This window comes from Chroicocephalus ridibundus, chromosome 5 (assembly GCF_963924245.1).
Source record: "Chroicocephalus ridibundus chromosome 5, bChrRid1.1, whole genome shotgun sequence".
NCBI classification, from domain to species: domain Eukaryota; kingdom Metazoa; phylum Chordata; class Aves; order Charadriiformes; family Laridae; genus Chroicocephalus; species Chroicocephalus ridibundus.
Window position 1 is genome coordinate 1300602 of NC_086288.1, and position 15276 is coordinate 1315877.

The window sequence follows — 15276 nt, forward strand, 5'->3', positions numbered from 1 at the left end:
CACGGCAGCCCCCGCCGGGGGCTGGGCACGGCCACCGCGCCCTCAAGCCCGCTTGCCCCCCCAAAACACCCCCAAAACCAACCAAAAAACCGCCCAAAACCGAAGCGCGGAGCCGCTCCCCCTCCGCTCCGCCCAGCCCCTCCGCCCTCCGCCCCCCCCCGCCCCCCCCCGCCCCCCCCCGCGCGCGGCCGCTGATTGGTCGGGCGGGGCCGGCACGTGCGGGCGCCGCCGTTGCGCCTGGCTCGCGCCGCCGCCCCGGGCCGGCCGGTCGGGGGTGGTGATGGCGGGCGGCGGCGCCGGCCCGCCGCGTCCCCGCTCCTACGAGGAGTACCTGCAGGAGCAGGTGGCGGCGCGGGACCTGCGCTACCTGGAGGTCAGTGGGAGGGAGGGAGCGGCACGCTCACACCCCCCCCACGGGGCGCCCCGGCCAGGCCAGAGGGGTGGGCCGCGCCGGAGCCCCCGCGGTAGGCCCTGGGCCTGTTCCCCGGCGGGTACCAGCCAGGGGACGGGTCAGTGCTTGGCTCCCGAGGGGAGGCGGGCGCGTTGTGGGCTTGCGGAGGCTTTGGTGCCCCTTAGGTGAGAGGGTCTCGTTAGTGAAACCGACCATCCTCAGGGAATAAAGCGTCCTCCTGCCGCCCTAGCCAGCCTTCCCCCGGCAGGGAGGCGGCGCGGCCTCTGCGCACAGACAAAACCCCCCGCGCGGCAGCAGTCTGCTGGACCGGGGAAGGGACGCGGCGGTGGTGTTGGTGTCCTGGTGGGCCAGAGGAGCACAGCGGGGTTAGCCCCAACAGGGATCTGCTCGCAAGCCAGCCTCCAAGCACAGGTCGGGACCAGAAAGCCTTTCCCTGAGCAGCTGTCTGTTGTAGCGCTTGCTGTTGAAATGCACCCAGAGAAACAAGCACCCCCTCGTCTAGAGGGATGAGGTGAAGACTCTGAGGCCGACGTTGGTGTGCAAAGGTAGCTTCAAGCTAGTGCTGCCCCGGTTCTTAACCAAAGCAGGGAAGAAGATCTTGTCCAGTGATTACAAAGTACAATTTTTAGGCTGAATCGCTCCAAGGGATGTGTCTGGTCAAACAAGGCACATCACAGTGATATTCAAAGGCTGCTGACTGCTGAAATTTTGAGCTCTAAAAATGATAGTGCATGTTGCTTGGTGGAAAAAGCTTTGGGGAAAGTGGCAAAAGGTTTTTCTGGCTCACACTTAGAAGGCACGTGGTGTTGATTACAGGTTTGCTCTCAGAAAGCAGCAGTCCCCATTTGGCTTTAAGACATTGGGAGGGAGTCTGGCAGCCTGGCTGGGGTGGGAGAGGCAGGGGGTGTCCCCGGGTTGCTTTGACTGTCAGGGCTCTTCAGGTGTCCCGGCTTCAGCTGGAGGAAATATCTCATCCCCAGCTCTGCCACCTCCTGCCTCAGAGCTCAACTAATCAGTGCTACTCTCCTGCAGTGTTGTTAGTTTGAAGTGGGGAATTGGTTTCCTGCTGGAGGTATAAAAAGAGCAGTGGAGGTGCTTTCCTGAGGCCCAAGTGTGATGCAGGCAGAGGAAGATGGGTAAGAAAGGGCAGGGCTTCAGCTGCTGAGATTTATTTGCTGCTGCCCAGGCCGTGGTGGCATTACCCACCCTGAGTACCCCAGGTCTTCTGGTTGTCCTCTATCGTGAGCCTTTGTTAGAGGGGAGCAAGGCAGAGCCCGCTGGTGCCTGTAGCTCCCAGCTGCCCAGCACTGCTGTTTTTGGGGGGTGTTGAGCAGACAGCCCTCTCCTGAGTGAGCTTCTCCAGTGGGTCCCGGTGGTGGGGGAGGAGGGGGTCCCGGGGGGATGTCCCTGCTGTCCTGGCACTAACCGAGGTCCCTGCCCATCTTCTCCCTGCAGAGTGAGGCGGTGGCACGGCAGCTGGTGGAGCTGGGATTCCGTGGCTCAGGGAACGTGCTGCGGCGGGAGGAGTTTGAGGCCCAGGTGGCAGCAGCGGCAGTGGCAGCCCCCCAGAAGTAAGTGTCTGCCTGCCTGGGGCCTTTCGGACACCTAAGTACTGCTACTTCGTTACAAAATTTGCTGTTATACCTGGATGATCCTTTCAAAGCTGTAGCCAAAAAATGTGTGTTTTCTAATGCTTCAGACTTATGGGATTGATGGTTACAAGACAGGGAACGTACTGACGGAAAAGGGATGGCATATGAGAAGCGAAAATATCCTTTCTTTCCTGATAATTTGTTAGGCTTTGAGGACTGCATTTATTGAGTAACATGGTCTAGAGTTCCTTTCCTCTCAGTAGCAGTGGGTAAGCTCCTCTTGGTCCTGTGCACGTGTTTCCCTGGGTCAGGGAGACTGGGAGTGCTGTGGTGTTGCTCTCCATTTACATAAGGGTAGCTGAAGCAAATCACGCAAAGGTCTAGGTGAAGTAGCACTTGGGAAGAGTTTTAAATGGCTCAGACTGGATGAGGGTTACTTTGGATATTGTTACAAGGTGTCTGCTCTTTTATGTGGACTGTTTTACTTCCATTTCCAAAAGCCTTTGAGGGACAGCTGGTTTACTCTCCAAGTGTCTGACAAAGGAAGTTCAAGTGGTGCATATTGCAGGGTTTTTCTTAGGCTTTTGTTTGGTTTTGTTGTGAGTTTTGCCGTCTTATATTTGTTGCAGCTTGTATGCTGCAGCACGTACTTCCACAAAAACTCACGCTGCACTGGGACTTCCACAAAAACTCACGCTGCACGCTTTGCAATAAAGCTTTATTGTGTCTTGTGGCTGGTTCCCCCTACCTTTTTATTTTGGCACCTTCTCCGCTCTGTTTAACCAGCCTGCAAATCTTAAAACATTTAGCTGTTTACTTTCCTGGTTTCTTCTTTTCTTTGTCACTTGAGAAAAATAAATGAACAACCCCTGTAAATAGTGAACTTTTGTTGGTGCCTTGCTGCAAGAAGCTGAATAATTACAATACTTACTTTGTCAACATGATTGGTGAATAGTAGAGCTACTGAGCAGTCTTATTCTCTTGTGGTGCTTTTCCCTTTTCGTGCCACAGTGAAATTATCATTTAATAATTTAACAGCATGTATCAAAGGCCTTTCGTAGCATTTGTGGGCCAAGAACGCATGCTGTGTAGTTAAGCTATTGCCGTACTTCATGTACAATCCTGTATCAAACTTCTATTCCAGGCATAAGGTGACTTTTTTATTTTATTTAAAGAACTAACTGTTCGTGTCACTATATGGAGAAATTGATTTTGCGGACCCAAAGGCTTAATTATTTGAATAAAGACAGAAGGGATTGATTTTTTTTTTTTCAAAGTGTTTAGACTGGTAATGCCCTGTGGCTTGTGCCCAGGTGTGCTCTGCAGCCAGATGCAGCTGAGGGTGATAGCGCTGATGACGTCAGGAGGGCAAGGACTGAACTCAAACGGCTGACTGGTTGGTGCCCTAGTATTCTTGTAAAGTATGTTTCTAAACCTCTTCTAGTGATTCCATGCGCGGAGATGAGTGAAAATGAACTAAATCCAGAGCTCTCAGTGCAGTTGTCTCTCTCTTGACGTTGAGCAGGTATTCTGTCCTACTGTCCTTTTTTGTTCGTTTACTCTTTGTTTAGTTTCCTGTTAGTTTGTAAGTAGAGATGTTAGGGCTGGCTCACAGGGTCTATTTTAACTGTGTTTGGCTGAGCATATTATCCAAAAGTCTGTGTCAGGTGTTGCTGCTATCAGGGCTTCTGAATTGTCTGCTCGCAAAAATAGGTCTGTGGTTTTCTCTGAGCAGAAGAAACTTTCCTCGAGTTGGACTTGGCTGCACAGGTCTCAGAAACTGTCACTGTTAACTTTGACTGCCCAGATTATTTTTGCATATGAGAGCAAACTCCTTAGGCCGGTGCCTTCAGGATTTCTGCTTTGATGCTCCTCTCCATGCCGCACCTTCTGCCACGACACTGCTGGCCCATACAAAAGGGTTAACAGGGCTATTTCCATCTGCAATCATTTCCTCCATCAGAGAACAACAAATGTGAGTCATTTAAGTCAAAGCTGGGATATATGGCTCGGGTTGATACAGTGAGGGGTTATTTGGATCGAAACACAGAGGAGTTAGCTGGTAAGTGACTTCTTGTGTTCTCTTTGGGAAACAAACTTGTGTTCAATGGTTTTGGAAATCTCTGCAAGTGGCTGATATTCATAGCAATGGGATTCCTACAGCCGGTAAGAAATGGTCTACACCATTTGTGTTGCACAACAACAACTTCAAGCTCCAGTCGCTAACAAGTACTAAAATAAGCCAACAGCCGTAATGTGTGTTGTCTCTGTTGCGTTTTGGCTCTATGGTGTGCCACTGGGTATTATAAATAGCTGCTGTGTTTGCTGTAGGCTTCCATAATTCCTATTTTATTTTTAGGGTTTCTCTGTCAGTCGTAAGAAATGCTTAATTTGGGCAGGCTGTATGACTTGGCAGCCTTTTATTGCCATGCCTTTTACTGCTGCAACTGTATCGCAGGACAGTCACAGAAACCTGTGATTTACTGGACATGTAAAGCCTTACACAAAGATTAGTAACTAGGAAGTGTCCTCTTAGCTGCAACAAAATACTTCCAAGCATAGCTCCTGCGGAGGAAGGAGCAGATCAGCAAGGCAGAATTCAGTCGATGATTTAGAGCAGTAGTAAAGGTGAGCACAAAGAAGGTGGTCACCCTTAGGATGCATATCTGTTTTTGTAGTTGTTGCTTAAATTAAAGGTCGGGGTTTGCTCAAGAACTATGTGGTGTTATTTATGTGTAGGAAGGCTCACCTTGACTAATATTTGAAAAATTACTTTCAGAGTGGCTGAGTATTACACCATATTGCCAAGCTGCTTCTGATCAGAAGGGCCAGTATGTTCTGCAAATGTCTAGAAGAGTAGTGTGGTTTTCCTCTGAATCCTTACCTCTGCCTTCTGAATGCCTCTCGCTTAGTTAAATAGCATTATCAGTTCAGGCATGTACCTGGTAGGATTGGTAGGACTTCCTTTACAAATGGTAAAAACGAATACATGTTGCAGAAAATGGATTTGGGTGGGCAGGAGGCAGTGCATTTATTAACTCTCTTTGTGAGGCGCTTAAACTTTTCTGGTCTTAGCGTCACATCTGAAGTCAAGTGAAAACTCATAGGGGAAAGGAAATAGAAGTAAGACTAATTCCTTTAAAATACTCTGTGCTTTTCTACAAAATAGGGATACGGTCGGAGAGTTGATTTAGGGCTTTTTTTTTTGTTAAGAACAAAGAAACGGCGTAATAAAAACGATCCTCAGAGTTTGAGAAGCAGATAGAAGCACAATGTGTCATCTGTTCTTTGTGACAAGGATGTATGTGTGTTTCTTTGGGATGTGAGATGAAGGGGCTTGAGTTCTGTGTTGTATCTTGTTTTCTTTAACAGAAGCAAATTAGAAATAAAGACTTTACTCTTTTTTTGGTATTACGTCATCTCTAAATGAGTGCAAGGTTGTATATTCTTTCTGTTGTCTGGAGTGACAGAGGTGAAAAAAATCTCACATTACTCAGAAGTGTCCCGTAACTTGTGTAGCATTGGTGTTTAAGAAGAGCTGTGGTTTTTTCAGTCGAGCGTGCACAGAATAAGTAAAATCCTGGTTGACATCAGGACAGGAGACAACTTAACTGTCAGTTGTCTCAGCTAGAAGTACGGTATTGCCATACGATGCTTTGACCACCTCTTCTGATCAAACAATCTGAGGCAGCAGCAGGTTGTAACTGCTTTTGTGTTTTGAAGCCTGGATCCGGGCTGCGTGGACTTGCTGACATCTGTACGGCACCGATGCCCGCGTTTCACTGTGGGATGACTGTGGCCTCTGCTTGCCAGGGAACTGGGCTGCTTTCATGCGGACTTGAAGTGACTTCTGACCGGCACGTGAGTATTCCCTGCCCACAAGAATTAGCGCTGAGCAACACCAATTAGGCTGTAAATCGCTTCCATATCAGCCGTTGCTGTATTGATGCCCACGTTGGGCAGTTGGCTCTGGCACTGCGCGGTGAAGCCTGCAGGCAAGCAGCAGTGGCTGCGATGGGGAGGATGCTTGGGATGGGGGTTTTGGTGCGTTACCTGATGTCACCAGGAGAGGACTCCCTCTACTAAAGAGTCACAGCCTGGATTATTGGTGTGCTTAGTGGTAGGGGCAGGCGATGGTAAGGGGCTAAGAAAAAACAAACCAAACAAAAGAACCGGAACCGTCCTTGTTAAGGCTTTCCTCTGCAGGAGAGACTGCTACTTCCATGCGGAGCATCTGGGCTGTATCGCTCAGGCAGGGGTTGGGAATGCTGCATGTGCAGGGATATTTACAGCTGTGTCCTGGGAAATGCAGGAATAATGTCCAGCTACAAGCTGCTCTGGAATGGAGTGGTGGATCTTTGTCCTCTGAAATTGGTCCGTTTCATGTGTAAAATACCCATTTGTTGGTTGTGGGGTTTTTTTTGGCCTAGGAGGAGCATGAGGGTGAGGAGCTAGCCCATCAGCCAGGATGCGTGCCGTGCCTGAGATGGCGAAGGTATACAGCACCATTCCCAGGCTGAATTTCTGTGGCTAAAGCCTTTGGAGCAGGGGCAGGAACCCAGAAGTACTTCTGTGCAAATGCAGGTGGGAGCAGAACAGCGAATGGCAAAGCTGGGCTTTGCTGCTGGGTGGTGGAGAACTTGGATGTAAGTTTCATGAGCCAGAGGAGGGAATGAAACCCCAGTGCCGGCCATCCTGGGAGTGTGTGTTAAGCCTTTGTCAGGCGTCACCATCTTCTCTTATTTTTTGCATAGTGTGATTCAGGAGGTACCCTACAGACTGCCCCTTCATCACAGAGAGCAGAAAATGAAGCAGAAGGGGGAGCTCATTTCATTTCTGCAAACTCTAGGCTGGAGACAGTTGGAGAGCAGTTTTCTTTCAAATGCTCCGTGAGCGTCCTGCCAAACGCAGTTAGCTTGAACCTGTCTCTCTCTGGCACCCGATCCCTTTGTGCTGCTACTCCTGTGATGCTTTACCCAGGAGGTGGGGGCTCAGAAACGCCTCTGTCTGCTGCATGTGTTCTTATGTGTATGAATGTTTCTCTTAGGAAAGCAGTCAGGTCTAATTAAAATCTATCTCTTCTACAAGCCCTGTGGAAAACAGGTATTTTGGTACATGGGTCAGTTGTGAGTCTTTGGCTGTCCTTGCTTTCTTTAGCCTGCTCTTAAACAGGCCACTAAAAAGAAACATTAAAAGTGAGGGAGGGAATGTTGGGTGATTAGTTTTGTGGTTTGTTTATTTGTTTGTTTTTTTAAGTATTGCTTTGGATTTTGGTATTGCAGGTGATTCCACTGAAATATAATGGGAAGAATTAAATGTCAGGACCCTGCACTTAATGATAGCCTAGTTCTTTTCATGTATTGCAGCGACTGGAGATGCAGGAAACGCCAAATCCCAAAGCAATTGTGTGTCTATAATATTAAATGTAACATCTTTAAAACAAAATAATTGGTTAGGGGTTTTCACATGTGCGTGCATATGGTCTAAATGCTTTTCTTGTGTACAGAAAGAAAAAAAATAATCTGCTGAAAGCAAGCCTTCATTCAGTATCTAGGATTGGAATTTGCAGTTTGATTCCTGCTTTTAATCTTGTCTCTGGTTCTTGTCCTAGAGTGGCTCTACCCAGTGCAGGGCTCCTGGACTCTGCTGTGGCTGCAGGGTGGGCTTTCAGCAGTTAAATGATAACCTGGGGATTGAAATTTGTTTGAGAGTACTTTCTTCGTATGAAGCAAGTTGTGGCTGAGTATTGAGTGGATCCTCCTTCAGAGGGAGGGGGGATGAAGGGGGCGGGAAGGGATGAATCTGTTCTGGAAGGAGTGTAGGAACTGACCTTCTCTTAATGCACATAAGGATCTTGGAGGAAAGTGGCACAATTTTAGTCCCTGCCTTTCCTATTTAATGGGTAAATTAATTGTTACTTGGGTGTGGACTATACTCTCACTGAGCAGAGGAGGGGGAAAGGTACAGCCTGCAGTAGCAAGTGCATCAGATGGCTTCAGTGGAAGGATGTATGGAGCGTGTGGTGCTCTCCGTTTGCTGGGTGGGCCACTGTTGTACAGCCGAGCTTAGATCGAGGGATAGCTGTTTAAACACCTGTGGCTTTTTAGGAAGCAGCAAAAATGTGGAGCGAACCTACTCATTGCTAGGCTGAAATGCTGGAAGGCGCTGAAGGCAGCTGGGTGCCCGGTTTGCAGTGAATTAACCTGCTAACTTCCTCCGAGGCTTTGAAGAGCTGAGTCCCTGCGGATGCGGTAGAGCCACTCCTGGTTTTTTCCCCCGCCAAACCTCCCCCAGAGCTATTACTAAGCTCCGATAGAATTTTTTTTCTGGGATGTTATGGAAAAAATATGGTTAATTATATTTCATATCAACGTGCCTCTGCACTCTTAGTACTTGCTGGGACTGGAGGCCAAACAGCTTGAGTCATGTGGCTACCAGTCTGCTTTTTGGCTCAACCAGAATGAGTAAGAATTGGAGAATGTGCAAGCAAATCCACGGCAGAAATATCTAAGAGCTTTTCTTTTCTTCCCCCTTTTTATAAGCCCATAATGTATAGATAACATTTAGATTGATATCAGTGTTGGAAGGCTTCTCTGAGCTGAATTTTTTGAAGCTTGCACATGTCTCGGTAATTCAAGATTGGGTAAACAGAGCAAACTGGAACAGCCTTAAGAATGTTTTGTGGTGGCCCTTCTGGCCCAGCAAAATAGCTTTTTTGGACATCTTCCTGTTCTCTCTTGTTTCTCTCCTCTGTCTCCACACCCTCCCTTGGAGTCTTTTAAACCGGTACCTTAGTGGGAAGGGGAGGATGACCCCTTCCTGACCCTAAACCTAATAGCAGGATTGAGACCAGGTTTTTTCCCCTCTCAGAATTTTACTGCTTGTTCTACTGTTAAAATAGCAGCATATTTTTCTCAACAGTTCAGGGTGAAGTGGCACTGTCTCAGACTAATGAAGGAAGGAGACAAATGCGACTCCCACTCTTGTTGGAAGACGGACTCTTTGACAGTTGTTTGCTGAAGATATAGAGATCTGGTAGTTCTTTCTGCTTCGGTCATGATTTGAAATTCCTGAGGTCCAGCCATAGAAAGAAGTGGGCTTGAGAATTGCTGCTTACCTGCAGAGTGATTTTGCAGAAAATGCTGGGAGATGAGTTAGTTGGATAATTTTTAAAAGTGTACTGATGGGTGGCACCAGCGCTAGGTGCTGATTATCCTGGACTCTTTCCCTTCTGATACTTAGAACTGGTCTGTATTTCCTGTTATATCTTGCCACCTATGTCTGGCTCTTGGCTAGCGTTTTTCCCCACTCTTAGCAACTCAGTCTCTCTTTAGGAAGATAAAACCTCTTTCACCTATCTCCAGTCTTCGCTTTTGTGCAAATAGCAACTTTAAATCTGTAAGTGGTCACGTAACCATAATGCCACTTTTGTCTTTTCTTATAAGCTCTGGCGAAGAAAGAAATAATTGCCGATGCTTTACTGACAATCCTTATTTTGGTTTAATTAGCTCCAAGTTGAATGGGATACGGCAGGCATCTGTAAGCTTCTTAGGGATTCCACAGACATAAGTAGACACTTAAATTAGCTCCAGACGTTCTTTCTGGGCTTTCCCCAAGCTTGTGATTGCTACAGACTCAAATGAAAAAGATGGAGAAGGCAATCTGAGACTGTAGAGATCAGTTGAGTGACCGTTTTCCTTGTGTGTCTGACACCATAGGAAATCTGTGGGCCAAGCGGTGTCTTCAGCATAAGCCTTTTGAACAGATAAAGCAAAACTGTCCTTTCTTGAGGGTGGGCTTAGGAGACATTTGGGTCATCATGAGCAAGAAAATGATGAATCTGTGATTCCCTCAACAGATTTCTCCTGGTTGTGTACGATGCATGAACTCGGATGCCTTGAGAAATGTACACGAAATTTCCTAAACCTGGCAGGGAAACAAACACACCTACAGGGGTATGTTTGGCTGAGGATGTGACATTAAGGTATACATAGATTAGGTTTACAAATACTGGGAGTACTGAAAGTTTTGGCTTGCTAACTGCCTGGGGTCCTTCAGGAGTCAGGTGGTAAGGCCGAAGGAAGGAGAGGAGCTTTGATGGCTGGAGGCAAGGACAATATGTTGTCTCTTGTAAATTGTCTAGTCCGGAGTTGGGAAAACGGGAAGAACAAGATTCTCCGTCACTGGGCAGAATATTAAGATGGTGCTGCAATGAGGTCTTCATTTAGTGTGGGTTTTTTTTCCTGTTTTTTAAATTAATTTTTAAGTGGTACAGTGAGGAACAAGTTGATAGGTCACATGATTTCTGAGTGACATTTCCCAGAAATAAGTGTATGTATGTGCTTTCCAGCAACTCGAAATATGACGTAGAAAGAAGAAGTAAGGATGTCCAACCTTGACTATACAGGCTATGACATAGGCTTCTGAAAAAGCTAAGTAGCTGAACGAATACCTAATACAAATTTTGAGAGGTATATATTCCTATCTTGTGGACCATTCAGTTCACTGTGCGTTAAAGTTGTCCCCCAAGGAGCACACAAACCAGAGCAGTTTTTGATAATTCCAAGTGTTACATCCTTGATGTTCTTAATATGATATTACATGATTTTTGAAGCGGTCCAGGTGTGTTTGGGTAGCTTTCTACTGTAAGCAGTGAATTTGTTACACTAGCAGAAATGTTTTTTCACCTGGAAGTGTGTCGCAATAATCAACATTCTTTGCTTAAGAATAAACTTGGCCTCGTCTTTTTGCTTTTTTTTTTTTCTTTACAAATTGTGGATAGTTGTGGGAAAATATTTGGAATAAATAAATGAAATGTGTTTAAGTAGGTGCTGAAAAATATTTCCTTTCTAGAGAGATGGTTTGTTACTTTGCTAGTAATCTTCAAGCAAATGAAATGTGAGTCGGGGAAATGGATTTGCCTGTGGATTCCTGCAGCTCATAATTGGCTGGTTCAGGTTTCTTTTGGACAAGATAGATATTAAAAAGTGCAAGCTCTAGCTAAGATGAGCTAAATAGCTAGAAAAGAGAAATGGCTTAAAAAGAATTTGATATGTTTCCTTTTGGTGTAACTTTGCCTAAGGCAGGGATGCTCAAATGTCTGCACCTTCTTCCAGCTTCTTCCCGCTAACGTGCCATATGAACATACATCTTCAAAGCGCTGAGATTCGGGTGTTCTATGTTAACTGAAAAAACAAAGCAGCTTTCCTCCTCTGAAGTATATCAAGGATTGCAATCTTTTGCAAAACAGGAGTTCTGAGCCGAAATATTTCTCTGCAACAAAGTAAAGTGAGAACCGCAGGCCCACGCTAAGGACTAGGCAGAATTTTCTGCTTGGCCACCTCCGACGTGGTGAATGGCAAGTAGTGAGAAAGGTCTCGTCAGGAGCTCTGTTGTGGTGAGCACACGGCTTTCATGAATGCTTGTACAGAAGCTAAAGATCTGCCAAGGCTACTTGCTTAAATGTTTCAATGTCTGGCTGTCTTGGCTGCACAAACCCTAAATTTCTTTGGAGTGCAAATCTGCTTAAGGATAGCAGGGACCGCAGCGTTTCAAGTTGATAATTTTTGATGCGTAAATCTTGCCGGTATTTTTGCATTCTTTTTGTGCGGGAGCTGGCAACCGCTCGGGGTCCATGCCTGTGAAGGTGTAGTAGCCAGCATCCCTCGGTTCCTGACTCGGGCTGAAGGGTGCTTCCTCACCTGAGAGCTCTATCTGTTGGTTAGTGCTGCCTACGGGAAGAGGAATGACATCCTGTTTTCATGTGTCTTCCAGACACAGAAAGCATCTCTTAATGCAGCAAACCTTCGCGATGTGTTTGTCTAGTTCATCTGCTAGGATCCGGTTCCACTCCGAGATGTTCTGGTGTGTTTCTTCAAACTGTATGTGTGTGAGCGGACACTAACAAGGTCAAATTCTTCTCTGGCTTACGCCCCTGTAGAGGATTGCACAGTTGATGGGAACAGCGTGAACTGTCGGCTGGGACTGGCTCGTGTGTGGAAGATGCATGTACCAAATTACACAGTAACATCAACTCGGAGACTATTTCTATTAGTCTCTGTAGGAACTTGAGACACGCCATGACCCACAAATACTTTATTTTCACATCGTACTGTTCTCTACGCTCCAAGTGAAGTACCTGAATTGTCACAGAATTCAGTATGTTAGTTTCTAAAAGGCAAATTATAGTAATTGTCTGCATATCCAAGATGTAGCTGTGTGCAAGCTTCTCTTAAGCAAGTGTAAGGTTTGGCACCGGCATGTGGATTCTTAACTCGAAGCTTAGTAAAAGAAAAAGGGTACTACGATCGATGACTTTAAAAAGAAATCCAAAACTTACTGTTAAAGCTGTTTGGAACAAAAACAAGCTGGAAAACAGTAGCTAGGCTATGTGTGTGAAACCATTGAACTGTGGTGGACGAGAGCTGGTAATAAGTGATTGAGGAGCTCCAATAATCTTGAGTTTTCTGTGGTTTTCCACGCAGAACAATGAGATGAGACTTTTCCACAACCCAGCTGAATTTTGCCTAGTCACATTGCTTTCAATTGTCTCATCGGTATTGTTCTCCCTTTTGAATCCAGGCAAGGACTGTGTTATAAAGATAGTTCCTGTCTGGTGTTGCGTTAAAAGCCCGGGATCTCAGCATGCCCTTTTCAACAAAGACAGGAGGTAATTGAGGGATTTAAGTCTTTAGGGTTTAGGGAATAAATCCGTCATTTCCCAACACTTTACATTTTTCTTTGAATCACCTGACAAAAGATTGCTATAGAAAAGCCACGTTCCCTGCTACCTTTGTTTCCTAAATACAGACAGGAGGCTGTCTGTGGTATTAATGCTGTGCTTCTCTTCTACAAGACAACTAAAATTGCAAAACACTTTCAGATAATTTCTTCTGTGTTCATAATATTTTTTTAGTTAGGGTATTTGCAGGCTGAAATTGTACTTTTTTTTTTTTTGACTTACAGTTCAGTTTGGTAACTGGAAAGCAATGAAGCATGAATGTCCATGTTACATCAGGATAATACATTTGTAAATAGCTGAGCTGCACATTCTTTGGACTCTTAAGGATGTGGTGCGCAGCAGCCAGCCAGTTCTTTGTTTTAGGTTAGCTTTGAAATAACAATCTAAAACTTGTATGAAAACAATTAAAACAAACAAACAGGACTGACTTGGAAGTAGTTGCAACAGCCCAGACTGTGTGTTGTAATGTAGAGCGCTCTCTCCTGAATGATAATAGTCAGTTTGAAGGTTATTGTTTCATCTGTGAAGGTAGGATTATTATTTTTTTTTTTCCACCATAGACATCTGTTTATATTTTCCTGCAGTGATTGTCCTTTGGCCTTTTATTATCCAGCCGCAAAGTTTCGTGAGGTTGTTCTCCACCTTGTTGTTAGTGTCATGCCTACACTGAATAACTCCCTATCGTCATCAGGCTTTCTGTCCTGATTGCTCTTCCCCGTTTCCCTAGGTGTAACAGCACACCGCCAGCCAGCAGCCTGCTCTTGTCCCTTTGTTTAAAAGATAGAAAATGGAGAGTAGAAGTAAATGATCAGTTTTTACAACATTTATCCTAGAAAGGGCCTTTGATCGTACTCCACTAATATGTTTCCTTAGAAGGCTTCAGTGATAAGCTTTCAAAAATCCAAGTAGACCGCGTCAGCCAGGTCATCCTTATGCATGTGCTTGTGGCTGCTGCAGCGACCCCTGAGGTTTGTAAGGCAGGATTCCCCTCAGAGAGGCTGTTCTGCCACGGAGAAATCGACTGCTCCGTCTGCCTGCAATAACCTACCTTTGGAACGTGCTTGAAAGTGAGGAGAAGCCTGGGGAATAATTGGAAACGCTCTGCTCTTTCCCTTGGGGATCCAGGGAATTGTCCCTAGTGCAAGCAGCAGCTAGACCCTGGGCTTGGCTGGAGCCTCTTGCAGTGTTCTGGCTTCATGCGGCTGCGAAATCAGGTTATTTTGTTATCTGAGGGCTTTTTCAGTATAGGGAGAATCTTCTGAATTTTGACGCGTGAAGCCAGTGAGGGGAAGCTTTAATTGTAGTAGTCAGTATATCAAAGGAAGGCTGTTAAAGCTTAACAGAGGGTAATCAAAGGCGAAGATGAAAACAATGTGTTTTATTAGTATATGGAGTATACAGATGAGTACACCTGGAATAACGAGGTAAACTAGTAATTTTCAGATGCCAGGTGATGTTTTTCCATTGTTGTTTCACTACAGATGGCAGTGGGAAAGACGGGTTCTTTTTCTGGCAGGGAGGATGGGCAATGGTACTGAAAAATGTGCTGGAAACAAGTGACAAATGTTACCACGCAATATCACAAAGTCCATGTCCTCTCCGGAGTCCAAGAGCAGTCCGTAATGAAGTGATGGAGCTTATGGCATCCATCATTAAAAGCTGCTTCTATCCTGCCTCCGTGGGGGAATAGTAAATAGTGCATTTTTTAGAAATACTTGAAGGGAGAGGCAGAGAATTGCAGATGAGTGAGTGTTTACATAGGAATGTGTTTAATCGGTCACAGAATAAATAGTAAAACACCTGGAAAGTCATGATAACATAGTTTTGGCAAAGGACGAGTTTGTGTCCTTAATCTCTTGCCCCACTCTTCAAACACATCGCTAAGAGGGCAAGAAGAGAAATGGTCTGACACAATGTGCTTAAACTTTCCGAATGTCTTTGACAGTAATTCTCCCCGAGGTTAGGAAAGTAGGAGACTGTCTTGATATGCATTAAACCAGCTTAAATAAACCCCAAGATGTCAGCATCTTTCGTCTTGGCAAAAGATAACAGCGTGGTGGCTCAGACCTTGTTCCTCAGATAGGTGTTATTTACGTCTGTTAATTCCTGTGGAGGTTAAAAGACTTCTGAGGAATTTAACTAGACTGCATGGATTTGACTGTGAAATTCAGGCCTGAAGTTGCAGGCAGCAGCAGAAATATTTGTGAAGTCCTAAAAGAAAAGGAGAAGGCTAGAAATGTTGAAGATAGCCGTAGCTGCCGTACGTATGCATTAGCCTCTGCCGAAGGAGCAAGTTGTCACTAGATCCGCTAGACGGTGCAGTCATCTGTACTGTGTGAGGTACAGAGCAGTCATAGACTCAAGTTCCTTAATACGCCCTCCAGGCACTGACTGAAATCAACCCATGGCGTGATATTTCTGCACAAATGACCGGAGTAAAAAGACATCGTTTGGGAGAGTGTTTGTGCTCTTAGTATGATGATTTTTGGTGTTGTGGAGTGACATGATGGGCCATACTTTACCTGCCCTTA

General features: G+C 45.8%; 1 protein-coding gene across 2 annotated transcripts in view; it reads left to right on the top strand.

Annotated features, from left to right (window-relative positions):
* Window positions 1-209: 209 nt before the first annotated feature.
* Window positions 210-15276, top strand: part of CFAP299 (cilia and flagella associated protein 299) — a 196704-nt gene continuing 181637 nt past the window's right edge. For both annotated transcript variants that reach the window (XM_063335653.1, XM_063335654.1), the window contains exons 1-2: window positions 210-373; window positions 1868-1983. In XM_063335653.1, coding sequence (XP_063191723.1) covers window positions 281-373; window positions 1868-1983 — 209 coding nt within the window. In that variant the 5' untranslated portion in view covers window positions 210-280. The remainder of the gene's footprint in view (window positions 374-1867; window positions 1984-15276) is intronic.